The sequence below is a fragment of the Symsagittifera roscoffensis genome, chromosome 9, assembly GCF_963678635.1.
Source record: "Symsagittifera roscoffensis chromosome 9, txSymRosc1.1, whole genome shotgun sequence".
In the NCBI taxonomy this organism is placed as follows: Eukaryota; Metazoa; Xenacoelomorpha; order Acoela; family Convolutidae; genus Symsagittifera; species Symsagittifera roscoffensis.
This window is the reverse complement of record NC_087070.1, coordinates 3,305,635-3,320,383: the sequence shown is the minus strand read 5'-3', so window position 1 is coordinate 3,320,383 and position 14,749 is coordinate 3,305,635. Positions and strand designations below refer to the sequence as shown.

General features: G+C 32.9%; 1 protein-coding gene across 1 annotated transcript in view; it reads left to right on the top strand.

Annotated features, from left to right (window-relative positions):
- The window catches only part of LOC134854451 (uncharacterized), a 277,410-nt gene extending 272,001 nt beyond the window's left edge, over positions 1-5,409 (top strand). The window contains exons 68-71 of the mRNA XM_063870705.1: positions 260-486; positions 2,589-2,658; positions 3,920-4,097; positions 4,901-5,409. Of these exons, the coding sequence (XP_063726775.1) occupies positions 260-486; positions 2,589-2,658; positions 3,920-4,097; positions 4,901-5,009 (584 nt within the window). The 3' untranslated portion in view covers positions 5,010-5,409. The remainder of the gene's footprint in view (positions 1-259; positions 487-2,588; positions 2,659-3,919; positions 4,098-4,900) is intronic.
- The last annotated feature ends 9,340 nt before the right edge of the window (positions 5,410-14,749 follow it).

Below are 14,749 nucleotides of genomic sequence, written 5' to 3'. Positions count from 1 at the left end.
ATTTTGACAAAATAGCGTCGCTTCAGTAACGTTGAAAGAGAACCGAAAAGTACTTTTGTCAACCCCAATGTAAAAGGTCGACAATATTGTACGAAAAAAAATTTTGTCTTAAAACCGCTACCACCCTGTCCACCCATTAGAAAAATTCCTGCACATTCCTTTAATCAAATCAAAAACTTTGGTTTGAAATTAGTTTGACTACAAGTAAACGTCGTAATGTCTTAACCGGCTAGAGATTAACTCGGACTTTTTTCTTAAGTGCCTTCTCAGCCAACAGTGACAGCGACTTACTTGAGCGACACACAGGTGGAGTTGAACTTCACCCAACCGATAGGAACAGTGGACTACTACATCCTCACCTCAGACCCAGAGATGATAGACCCAGTCTACTCGAACATTGGATCCAGTCTGGGGGAGGGTAAAGTGGTGGGACCAGATAATGTACAGCTGCTCAACCTGGAGATATACAGGGCATACACATTCATCGTAAGCATACCATTTTTATACATATATTTCCCACAAATCCAAACCCCCCTTGCTCTTATGTTACTTTATCAAAAATCTGTAAACATTGATAGCTTTGTTTCAGCATTTAACATTAATGCTGTGTTTCGACGGCATTATTATTCCTCGTGAAATTCACTAAACATGGGTCGTGAAACCATTTCTATGGATTATCCCTGAAAACTTCGGATAACAGCATGAAAATGTTTTTTTTTTGCGTTCTTAAGAGTCAGGAACGTAGTGAAAACTCTTATAAAAGTCTTGTTAATTTTTTTCTAGGAAATTTAATTTTACGCGGCTTAACTTTTGATTTCTTTTAAATTTCAGTTTGTTTCTTTTGGTAAAACGAAGGCAAACTCCACTATTGAACAGCGAAAGTGAAAAGGTCACGAAAAACGTGAATGGTTTTTGATTTGGAAAGTGGATTTAATTTCTTCAACTAACTGTTGGCTATATCTTCCACAAACCCAAACCCTCTTGCTTTTTTGTAACTTAAAAAAATATATGCGTCCCTGCAAAGATAAAGTCAATTAGGACCATTGGAAGTGCCTTGGAGGGATAAAAAAGGATAACTTTGTTTTTGTTTTCAAAATTAGAAGCAGTCCTGTTTGAGCATTAAAAATTATTAAAAGTGAAGTGTTTCAACCGCACTCCCGAACTTACTGTAAAGAGTTGATAATCGACTATATGCAATTTTTGTGGTCTCTATATATAAAATTCAAAATTGATTGATTAAAATTGATTAAAACTTGACTATTTTTAGGCAACTAAATCCATTTTCAATCAATTGTTTTGGATTATAACTGCTGTAATCCTTTTTTCTTCAATTTTTTTTTCTTGGATTATAGTCAATTTTTAAAACACTTTTTTATTTTTAAGAGTGAATGAACGTAATTTAGACTCTTATAAAGGTCGTGATAATTTTTTGTTTGTTTTTTTTTCAGAAAAAGTATTAAATTTCATTTAGGCTCAAATTCACTTTTTCGCGGTTTGAGTCCTGATTTCTTTTTACGTTCAGTTTATATTTACTTTGTTAAAAGAAGGCAATTCATGTGTGATCAACTTCTAATTTCAAAAATAGATTTTATTTATCAGATTTCTCAAAAGATATATCAAACAATTACCTTTTGCTCCAGTTTTCTCAAATGGGTTAATTTTATCATAAAAGTTTAAATCATAAGTTGTTCTAGAAATTTAGCGAGTCTTAAGATCTTCTTGTTTTCTTTTTCTTCTAATTTCGAAAGATGATATTTTCTCCAAAAAATCAAGTACGTTTTTTGTTTGCTTGCGTTCATTGACTGTTTTCCAATTATATTATCTGTTGGTTTCGATTTTGTATCTTAGTTGCTGATAATTTAGGCGTTTCATAAAATTTGAATATTATGAAAATTCGAATGACCGTTTCAACAGTTTTGAAATTAACTCAAATATGTAGCGTTTGTCTTTATTTGGTCTCCAATAATTTTCTTTAATATTTCAAATTCTTTTTTTTTATATACTGAAATATCAGAACATTGTTTTAGTTTGATTATTACTTTGGCCTACCACGGGAGCCTTTCTACGAAGAGATTTGCATCAAACTTGTTTTGTGGTGAAAATATTTTGAGATGAACCAAAATGCGGCAAGACATTGCTGCGATAACATTTTGGTAAAACGAGATGTTAAATATTATAATCAATTTTAAGATATTTTCTACAAAAATTATATCCGATTATAAAACAATAACTTATTCTTATTTTATTCTCTTGAAAAATGTTGTTACTGAAATGGTTTATAAATTATTTAAATATATATAATTGGCTCTTATAATTAATTATGATTTTTCTAAAGTAATACAATTATAATTTTAATTCAATCGGTTATTTTTTGTTTTTACTGAGTGTGCGCTGTAACACCTATAAAATTCATTGAAGACGAAATTTAAGGGCTAGCCCTAAATATTTGGATAACAACATGTAACTTTATTTTTTATTTTCGATTGTCAACTTGCTTTTTTAATTGCTTTTTTACAACTGCAACTATCATATTTGTATCATAAAAAATGTCTTGTTATTTGTATTTTTTGATGCTTTGTTTCTTGTAGGCGATTCCCGTGTTCTGTGGACAGTACGGACTGGAGAACCACAGAGTATGGAGGGTGGAGAAGCCAGCTGGTAATGAGTCATAACTAACTTAACTATATTGGTGTTATCTAGTTCACTAGTATTCAGTAGCGTGGTGAGGGGGAGAGGGGGGCTTAATTCTGGTTGCCAAAACTCTCCAAGGGTACCCCTTTGGTATAACTTAACCACATCCCTTTTTGGCTCAAAATTTTCTAAAGGCGCCTTTGGCGCCAATATAACTAAATTTGAGGGGGGAGGCCGCAAACACGCATTTTTTTGTGAAAAATTTCCATAACGTGCCCCAAAAACGCCGTTTTTTGGCCTGTTTTTTGAACAGTTTGCCTGCAGGGCAGAAATTTTTTTAGAAAATAAGATCATTATAGTACTTTCTGAGAGCTCGGAAAATCAAATTGGTCGACTCAAAAAAAAGGTCCGCAAAATTTATAAAATTTTTCGAAAAATCGCCCTCCCCCCTAGAAAAACTTTTGCGGACGCCACTGGCAAAATCATAACTATTCACTACAATTTAGGTTTTATCTAGTGGGTAGTTACAAGTTTCAACGAGCTATTAGCACATAAGTTTCGAGCGAGCTGCCGCGAAATCTATGCACTAGTTACGAGATCATCTCTGAACTGATCGCTTAGTAGATGTGTTATAAACTATGTGATGCTTGATTTCTATCCAAGAATTTCAAAATGAAACGAAGTTTGCATCAAAATATGTGCAAGTTGAAAATTGTTCATCAACTTGTAAAAACTACGAAATTTAAAAGAGTTTGAACTATACAAAATGTGGTTGATTATTGAATATATATTTCAGGGATTGGACCCCCTGCCGGTCCCTCCTTTGGTACTTTTAAGAAATCCAGTCTTGGCCGACGAACCTTAAAATTTTTCTAAAGGCTCCTTTGGCGCCAATATATACTAATTTTGAGGGGGGAGCGCGCGCCGAAAAAACGTAATTTTTCGGTGAAAATTTTCCAAAAAGTGCCTAAAAACGCCTTTTTTGGCCTATTTTTTCAAAAATTTGCTTGCGGCGCACAAATTTTGGGCAAAATAGGAATAAAACAGTGCTTTGGTATAGCTCAAAAAATCCATTTGGTCGACCTAAAAAAAAGGTCGACAAAATTTTCGAAAATTTTTTGAAAATCCGCCCCCCTCGAGAAAATCCTAGATCCGCCCCTGTATATGATGGCCAATCAGTTAGTTAAAGAACGAAAAAAAAACGTTTATAACTTTCGCTAGTGAATTGAACGTAAGGTAAAAATTGAACTTTTAAAAATATGAAAAGTAAATGTGTTTTGTAATGTAGATGAGATCATGTTCATGAATATGGAGCCAATGGTGGCATTGTTTGTGCTGTTCGCGTGTGGAGTGGGGGCCACCGCCATCTTCTTCATCCTCTTCTTCGTGGGCGCCAAGATCCTGTTCGCCGCCAAAGCACCTGCCGCCGCAACAGCCGTGGGAGCATCACAAGGCGCGCCACCCGCGTAAGTATCATCTATTATTTATATTTTTACTCTTGGGCTCCTATCCGCGTTACGGTTAGTGTTATACGGTGAGTCAATTTCCATACGAAGTTGCACGTTTTAGTGCATAGCTTACGCGTTAAATACACGGCAAATGGTATAGCTGGCTAGATAAATATTAGTTTTTAGATTTCTCAGTGGTTCAAAATATCACCATTTGATCTAGTTTTCTCAATTTGGGTTAATTTTATCGAAAAAGGGTCCATCATACAAGATTTTTTCAAATCAAACTACTTTAAGGTCATAAATTTTTCATTGAAAAAATTCAGTAGTTACTTTCATGATAAAGTTCGATCCTTTTTTGTTTCGCCGAAATTGTCAAGTTTTGTCTTTGTGTCATTTAGTTTTAATCTTTAGGGGTTTTAATACAAAAATGGGATCTTTTCCCTCGTTATTTTACATGTATATCAAATTTTCTTGATAATCAATGCTTTCACAAAGTTGTTATTAAAATCAAAGATGCTTGAATTTGGTATTATTGGGACATCACTCCAAATTTAAAACAGCAACTTTCAATGCGATCAGATAACGCAAAGGAAAATTACTTTTCATGTTCTATTTACATTTTTTGGGCAAATATTTACACTTTACATGCTTGTATATTTTTCATGTAGGGAAAAGCCAAAAAGTGTATCTTAATTTTTTCATGCGAACTTTTTCCTGATGTTTGAATTAATTGATTGGGCATTGTGTGGCTCTGAAATTTATCATTCGTAGACTACTAAAAATAACCCCCGATTTATTGACAGTTTATTTTTGTTCAGAGATCTTCCGCCGGAGGAGAGAGCTAACTGGCGCTTCAACCGGACATACGAGCTCAGGTCTGACTACAACGTGCTCAGACTCATGTTCCAGGGAGGACAACAGGGCTAATGACCGCCAGAAGAGGTCAAGGACAAGACATAATACACACGTGACTCAATAAATGAAAGAGGTCAAATTGATTGAACCTAAGAAAGCCGCCATTCTGAATATGACTCATACTTATTTTTGATAAATCTGAAAATCTTTTTTGAAGATGACCAATAGACGCTGATTCTGAAGTCACGATGATGTCAAGACAAATTAGTGTCTTCTGGAACATTGTACATAAAAATCATTGTTATTATATTATATGCTATTTACTATATATTATATGACATCGTTACAAGACTCTACCGTTAATTTCTAAATGATTTTTAAAATTAAATTTTGAAGCAAAACTGAAAATTATCAAAAAAGTATGTAAATACATGAGTTATTTGAACCAAATCCCAAGGGTATTTTTGATTTTTCATTCTATTTCACTTCCAATTTTGTTCGAAAATAACTCTTGTCGATTCTATTAAAAATTGAGATCAAGAAATTTAATCTGAAAAAGAAATCCTGAATCTGATGTAAATTTGTAAATATAGATAGAAAAAATACATAGTTTATTCTGCAATAGTTTTCATTTGAGACGGAAAATTGAAACGGGGAGTGCTTTTAATTTAAAAAATAATGTCAATAGAGAAAATTTTAGCATTTCAGGAACAATGTCAGAAACAATTGAAGCCATTCAAAATAGGAAAGTTTACATCACTGAATGCTCTTTTCGAACTTGCTAAGCACCTAAAAACAATTATGATATTCTGAAAAACTAGCTACAATCAATCAGAACCGTTTTTTACGGTAAAAAATGTATAAGAAGTAGCACAGAATATATTAATTAAAAGCAGCAGCTGAACTTTTTAGAAATTTTTTGCATGCAAACGTTGATTTTTCAGAAGCTTGAAATTTCCAGATTGCATGCAAAATATGTTCACTGAACTGAGTGCAGATTGCTGTTTCAAATTAATTCAAAATATTCCATTTTCTGTAACATCTTCTGCCAAAAGGAACTTGCTGGTTGAAAGTGCCATCGTCTGCAACCCAGTTTCCACCGCTAAATGTTACATTCAAAACATCAGTAATATCAGCTACAGATAGCAGTTGCTGTGCAAGTAGCGCAAAACGTCCCGCCGACCACACATATTTTGGTAAGGAAGCAGCAGCAGACTTAGAGGGACCAACGCCCACCCCCATTGATTTTATTTAAGACATCCATTTTTGGCTGACTAACACTAAATTTTTTAGGCGCCTTTTGCAACAATATATACTATTTTGAGGGGTGAAAGGCGCCTTTTGCAACAATATATACTATTTTGAGGGGTGAATCGCTCCAAAAAAATCTCGTTTTTTGCTCAAAAATTATCAAAGAACGCTTTTTCTGGCCTGTTTTTTCAATCATTTGCGTGCAGTGCAGAAACATTGGTTAAAATATGGTCTTTATAACAGTTTTCTAGAGCTGTGAAAATCAATTTAGTCGGCCTAAAAAGAAGATCGACAAATTAACCGCCCTGCACGATATTTAAAAAAAAGTTTTTTCAAATTTCTTTGGCAACACAGATCGGGCGTAACGATCCCCGAAGGGTGGGTAACGGTGAGTGGATTCAAAGGCTACAAAATTTTCCCGGAAGGTTTGCGCAAATCTTTTAAATGGATGATGGACAATTACGGCCAAAATGTATCAACTGATTTCAAAATAAAATTAACCGAGATTGAATATGTATCCCCATCAGCAACATGTGCAGACAGCTCGATTGACTGGGACAGAGTTAAATACCTCAAAGCTCATTTGTTTCAGATCTACAAAAGCGTTAAAAAAACGAAAAGATTGACAATTTTGAAGACGGTGACTATTTCTTCTCAGGAAAAGGTTTTGAAGTTTTTTCACACTCAAAAACTTTATTTTGACGTTTGATATTTTTCTTGAGAACAGTCATTGCTTTTATTAAAAGAAAGGCGAACTCCACTATTGAACAGCTTAAAGTAAAGCTCAGGAAGAACATGAATGACAACTAGCTTTCGCTATATAAAATAACTTGTAGAAAAAACGGACCAAACATCCGATGAGTGTTCGTGACTGGTTGTCCGAGGCCGTGTGATTGTTTTTTCGTTGGTAACACTTCTTGAAATTGACGAGCCATTCTGTCGTTTCATTGAAGTCCACTGATTCAGGTTTTAGTTGAGTATGAACATATAGTTTCGGAAGTATGAACATATTGTCTCGGAAGTACAAACATACAGTCACGGAAGATGAACATATAGTCACGGAAGTATAAACATACAATCACGGAAGATGAACATCTAAACACGGAAATACGAACTAATAGTCGCGCAAGTATGCATATATAGTCACGCAAGTATAAACATAAAGTCACGGAAGATGAACATATAGTCACGGAAGTACGAACATATAGTCACGGAAGTATAAACATACAGTCACGGAAGATGAACATATAGTCAAGGAAGTATAAACATACAGTCACGGAAGATGAACATATAGTCACGGAAATACGAACTAATAGTCGCGCAAGTATGCATATATAGTCACGTAAGTATAAACATAAAGTCACGGAAGATGAACATATAGTCACTGAAGTACGAACATATAGTCACGGAAGTATAAACATACAGTCACGGAAGATGAACATAAAGTTTCGGAAGTATGAACATATTGTCTCGGAAGCATCATTATACAGTTATGGAAGTTTGAACATATAGTCGCTGAAGTATAAATATATAGTAAGTTACTTAAATTTGAACATATAGTCAGGAAAGTATGATAATATAGTCGCGGAAGTTGAATATATGGACGCAGAAGTATGAACGCATAGTAATGGAAGTATGAACATATAGTCGCAGAAGTAAAATAAATAGTCGCAGAAATGTGAACACATAGTCACAAAGTCTAAGCATATGGTCGCTAAAGTATGAAAATAAAATCAAGAAAGTTGAACAAATAATCGCGGAAGTCTAAGCATAAAGATATAATCGAGCAGATAACCGCTGAAGAGTGAACATATAGGCTTGGATGTATGCTAAAATAGTCTCGCAAGTATGAGCGTATACTTGCAGCAGTAAAATAATAGTCACGGAAATAAGAACATACGATGGCCGAAGTATGAACATATACTCACAGAAGTATAAACATACATTTACGGAAGATGAACATATAGTCACGGAAATACGAACTAATAGTCGCACAGGTATGCATATATAGTCACGTAAGTATAAACATAAAGTCACGAAAGATGAACATATAGTCACGGAAGTACGAACATATAGTCACGGAAGTATAAACATACAGTCACGGAAGATGAACATATAGTCACGGAAGTATAAACATACAGTCACGGAAGATGAACATATAGTCACGGAAATACGAACTAATAGTCGCGCAAGTATGCAAATATAGTCACGTAAGTATAAACATAAAGTCACGGAAGATGAACATATAGTCACGGAAGTATAAACATACAGTCACGGAAGATGAACATATAGTCACGGAAATACGAACTAATAGTCGCCGAAGTATGATCTTATAGTCACGGAAGTATAAACATACAGTCACGGAAGATGAACATATAGTCACGGAAATACGAACTAATGTTTTATGATAGGTTATAGATTTCAGAGTTTCAGATGGTAAGATGGTAAGTTTCGAGAAAATTTTTCCAAAGTTTTGTGATAGGTTATAGGTTTCAGAGCTTCAGATGATAAGATGGTAAGTTTCCAGAGAAACATTCAAAAATTTTTTAGTGCCCGATCTTCCCATGTATTAGGATAGTGTATAGATTCCCCTATGTATTAAATTAGTAATGGATATTCAAAGATTTAAGATAGGGAATAGGTTTTTCAATGTATTAAGATAGGTAATGGATGGTTAGATGTTAAGTTTCGAGGAAATTTTTGCGCTCAATTTTTTCACTACACAAAAACTTATGACTCTATAAGCAAGCGTTTTTGAAAGTGATTATAATTCAGCTATAAACTTCTTCATATCTGTTCATACTCTGTTTTGCTTCTACAACATAATTTATAATACTTTTTTCGAAGACATCTTATGTTGTAAATTATTTCCTGCTTTCTGCTTTCTGTCGCGCTTTTGAACACTCTCTGCATGAAATTAAAGGCAGCACTGGGGGAACTTAGAAGGAACATAGTATCAATTGAACGGACAATTTGCTAGAAGGGGTAAAATTACTGATAAAACTCAAACGTTCGAATTTTACCTTGTATTTTGTGCAAGCTCACGTTTAGCAGATAAAAATCTATAAATTGGAAAGTAATTTGATTTTTGTCAGCAGCTACACAACTATTTTCACTAAAAACAATCAAATACTTGCAAAAATTTTTGTACAGTCTTTTTTAATCTTGATTTTTGCCCGCAGTTTCTAACAACTGGTTAAATCAGAGAAAACGGAAACCATTTAAAGCCTTCCAAGTAGAAAACATAAACATATGGTGAAAATGGAATTAATAGGTGTAGTTATACGAAGCACTTATGAATGAATTAAGAATAAATCTTTTGGATATTATTTGAAATTGTTTAATGCAGACCTCTCTTGGGATATTCTTAACTGAAATACAAACTGATTTTTCTGTTTTCTAGTGTTTCTAGATTTACAAATAGAAACTCAGTTCTGCTTTTTGGTTTGTCTTAAGTCTACCAGAAGAGTGCTTGAAATTAAATTGAGGCAAACCAGAGCGAAAATACGAATTTCTCAGTATACCTATTTAATTGGCTTCATGTTAAGTATCAAAACAATTGAGCGATATATTGAAACATCAGTTTGCTTAGAAAATTCCAGCATTATTTCGTTTTAGGCTTCCTCTATTATCTTCGATAAGAACTATTTATGCTTGATTTCAACAAAAACGTTAATAGATGATTTAGTGGAAAAATGTATCTATTAACCAAATTTTTTGTCTCGGATTTGCTTACTTTGAAATAAATAACCATAAAACGTATTAATTCTCTTTTAATTTCAATTCTTTCATCAAAAAATTACAAAACTCCAATGCATTACACATATTTAAAAAAAATTTGACTGTTTTTATGCTGAATTTTTTAAAATCTAATACTTAAAACCTAAATTGAAACACAATGATCTCAAAATTCTTCATGAATTGATTTCTACTTTGTTTTTTCAAAAAAATTCAATTATAGTCTTTCTTGGTTAAAAATTTTCGAAAAAACAAAAAAGAATTCAATCTCTAGGAACTTTGAGATCATTTTGGTTCAAACTAGATTATAAGTAATATCTTTTGAAAAATCCCAGCAGCATGAAAAAAGTTTTGGTAAATATGTGTAATGCCATTGGAGTTTTATCTAATAAAATTAGTAAAATTACCTATAAAATTTGATGATTTAACTATAATTTTTTTCGAGGTAAGCAATCCCGAGATGAAAATGTTCGGTTACTTGATCCAGTTTTCCTCTAACTTATCTATTTGTTTTTGCTAAAGTCAAGCAAAAACAATTCTTATGGAAGATATTAGATGAAGCACAAATCAAAAACCTGCTTTCAAGATCTGCATCAATTTATTTCTATTTGAAAAACAGCTTCTGTTGTTTCTTAGAGAAAGTATTAAAGGTTTTGCTGGTTTTTTTAGCAAAAAGGATAGCTTAATGTATTCTCGATATTGATATTAAATTAAACTTGAAGCAAATCGAATAGACATTCTAAAAAATTTGTATTTGGGCTAACGTTTGCCTCAATTTTTAATCAATTGGAAAAATAGGGGGCACTTTAGAATCATGTTGAAACAAGCTTGCTTACAATTTAAAATAAAAAAATGTTTAATTGATGCAGTTTTGCGCCCATGTTTTTCTCTAAACTACATTTCAAGAAGCATTCTTCCTGTAGATTTAAGAAACAACAGAAAGTCAGAACTAAGTTTCATTGCGAGAATCTTCTTGTATTCCAGTTATGAACTCCCATGAAAGGTGTACCATAAAATGTATCGTTTAAAATCCAATAGATTTTTTCTTAAATCATTCACCAAAATTTTCATAAACCTACACCTATAAATTTTAATTCTATCATTTGCTTATGTATTCTTTTAACGCTTTATATAGTTTCAACTCTCTCTCACTCAACTAGTTTTTAGCAACTTTGGCCAGAAATCAAGAATGAAAAGATACTATACGGTTTTTTTGTATCTATTTGATTGTTTTTGTTTAAAAAAATAGTACTTCTGATGAAAACTTTCATACTCATTTAGAGAAATCTTATCTGCTGAACATATACTTGCACAAAATACAAAGTAAAAGTCAGAAGTTTGAGGTTTACCACTAATTTTACCTCCACTAGCAAATTGTTTGTTCAATTGATACTATATTCCCCCTAAGTTCCCCGGAGCTGTCTAAATTTTCAAGTTGAGTGATTAGAAAAGCTGAACACCATTTAAAGCAGAAAACAGTAAATAACTTGGAACATAAGACTTCAAAAAATCAATACAAATTATGTTGTAGAAGCAAAAGAGAGATTATGAAAAGTTTTGAAGAAGTTTTAGCTGGAATAAAACCACTTTCTAATGTGCTCATTTTTATCTTTTGCCAATTTTTGTTCAGTACTAGTACAGTTCGATAAGCAGAAATTTTGTGGAATTTGAGAAAAAGAGTATACTTTCATCAAAATTGAAATAATTTCGTCAAAAAACAGAGGTATTTTTTGACTTAGAACATAAGACTTCGCCAAATGGACGTCAAAAAACAGAGGTAATTTTTGACGTAGGTATTTTTTGAAAAACGGAGGTCAAAAACAGAGACTTCGAAAAATGGACGTCAAAAAACAGAGGTTTTTTGACTTAGAACATAAGACTTCGAAAAGTGGTGTTCAGCTTTGATTAGAAAAGCTGATCACCATTTAAAGCAGAAAACAGGAATTAACTTAAAACATAAGTCTTCGAAAAATCAAGACAAATTATGTCGTAGAAGCAAAAGAGAGATTATGAACAGTTGTGAAGTTTTAGCTGAAACAAAACTACTTTCTAATATGCTCATCTTTAGTTTTTGCCAACATTGGTTCAGTACTAGTGCAGTTTGATAACTAGAAATTTTGTGGAATTCGAGAAAAAGTCTATACTTTCATCAAAATTGCATTAATTTCGTCAAAAAACAGAGATATTTTTTGAAAGTTTTCTCTAAAATTTCCTTCTATATATCCAATTTTAAAAACGATGAAAAGTGTGATAAACGATTTGATAAAATATGATTTTAGGTCAAATCAGCAAGAATGTTGATATTTTTTAGAACTTGCATTGATTTTAATCGTTGACGAAAAAATACAAGGAAGATTCGATTCATGAACTTATTTTTTTATGAAATTTCTTTTCTTATGGCCATTTATTATCAATGGAGATGGTTTTATTAACAAAGAAAACCTTGTTAAAAATACATATCAAAGACGTAAAAAAGGAAAAAATTGGATAGATGCTGAGTCTAATATGAAACACTTTACTTCACCTGTTCAAAACTAAGGTAAATTTCACAATTTTTCCGATGATTCGAAAGCTTCGGCATAGAATTAGCTGATCTGAGCATTGTTTCTAGTATTAACAACACTATAAATTTCGCATTTTAGCTTAAATTAGATCAAATTTTGTCGTATGTCTGTTTTTTGAGGAAAAAGAGAGGAAAAAATCTCAAATTTTTATCAAAGTTTTGAGTAATTGTCTTAACATGATAGCAATTAAACAACAATTTGAGTTTTCACGCTTTTCACATGAAACGGCATTTGTTTTTTACAATTGGATGAAAATCTTTTGAAAAAATTAGCCAAAAACCTGCTGTTTGAAAATTTTTTTCCAAAAACTTGAGAATCTTTCTAAAAACTTGAATTTTTTGTTAAAAAATTTGAATTTTTTGAATTTTTTTTTCACAATTCATCACCTTACCATCCGAAACCTATCATAAAACATTGGGAAAACTTTTCCTGATCTTACTGCAAGGCAATTTTGTCATTTATTTTGATACATAGGGGCATCTATACACTATCTTAATACATGGGGCGCAGAAAAAATTTTGAAAATCCAATTACCATCTGAAACTCTGAAATCCATGACCTATCTTAAATCATTAAGAAACCTCTTACCTATATTAAAATGTAGGGGTGAGATTGGATAGTCTATAGCCTATCCTAACACATGGTGGTCTCCATTGCGTAGCTCGATTTGGCTCCAACATATAATACTCACCAAAATATAAACAATTAGTTATGAAAGCATGATTATATAGTCACGGAAATTTGAATATATATAGTTGCAGAAGTATAAACATATACTGGCGGAAGTATGAACATATATTCGGGAAAATAAGAACACATAGTCGCGGAAGTATGAACATAGAGTTGCGTAAGTATAATTATATAGTCAGGAAAGTATGAACATATAGTCACGGAAAATCAAACATATAGTCCTGGAAACATAAACATATGGTCACGGAAGTACGAAGATCTCGTCGCGGAAGTGTGAATGTATAGTCACAGACGAATTATCAAACAGCCGCATAAGTATGAACACATAGTCGCGAGAGTATGATGAGAAAATCGCTGAAGTATGACGACATAGTGTCAGGAGTATGAACATCTAGTTGCGGCAGTAAAAACATGAAGTCACAGAAATATGAACATATAGGCGCGAAAGTAAAAACATATAGTTGGGAAAGTATGATAATATATGCACTGAAGTTGAATATATAGTCACGGAAGAAAAAACATAAAGTCCCGGAAGTATAAAAATATAATCACTGAAGATGAACATAAAGTCGCGGAAATAAGAACATAAATTAACGGAAATATGAAGATATAGTCGCGGAAGTACAAACATATAGTCGAGGAAAAATGAACAAATAGTCGCAAAAGTATGATAATATAGTCGCGGAAGTTGAATATATGGACGCAGAAGTATGAACGCAGAAAGTTGAACAAATAGTCGCGGAAGTCTAAGCATAAAGATATAGTCGAGCAGATAACCGCTGAAGTGTAAAGATATAGGCTCGGATGTATGCTAATATAGTCTCGGAAGTATGAGCGTATAGTTGCAGCAGTAAAATAATAATCACGGAAATAAAAACATACAGTCGCTGAAGTATGAACATATAGTCACAGAAGTATAAACAAACATCTACGGAAGATGAACATAAAGTCACGGAAGTACGAACATAAAGTCACGGAAGTACGAACATATAAACGCGGAAGTATAAACATACAGTCACGGAAGATGAACACATAGTCACAGATGTATAAACATACAGTCACGGAAGATGAATAAATGGTCACGGAAGTACGAACTAATAGTCGCCGAAGTATGAACATATACTCACGAAATTATAAAAATACAGCCACGGAAGATGAACATATAGTCACGGAAATACGAACTAATAGTCGCAGAAATATGAACATATAGTCACGGAAATATAAACATACAGTCACGGAAGATGAACATATAACCACGGAAGTACGAACTAAAATTCGTGGAAGTATGAACATATAGTCACGGAAGTATAAACATACAGTCACGGAAGATGAACATATAGTCACGGAAATACGAACTAATAGTCGCGGAAGTATGAACATATTGTCACGGAAGTATAAACATTCAGTCACGGAAGATGAACATATGGTCGCAGAAGTATAATAAATAGTCGCAGAAATGTGAACATATAGTCACAAAGTCTAAGCATATGGTCGTTAAATCATGAAAACAAAATCTAGAAAGTTGAACAAATAGTCGCGGAAGTCTAAGCATAAAGATATTGTCGAGCA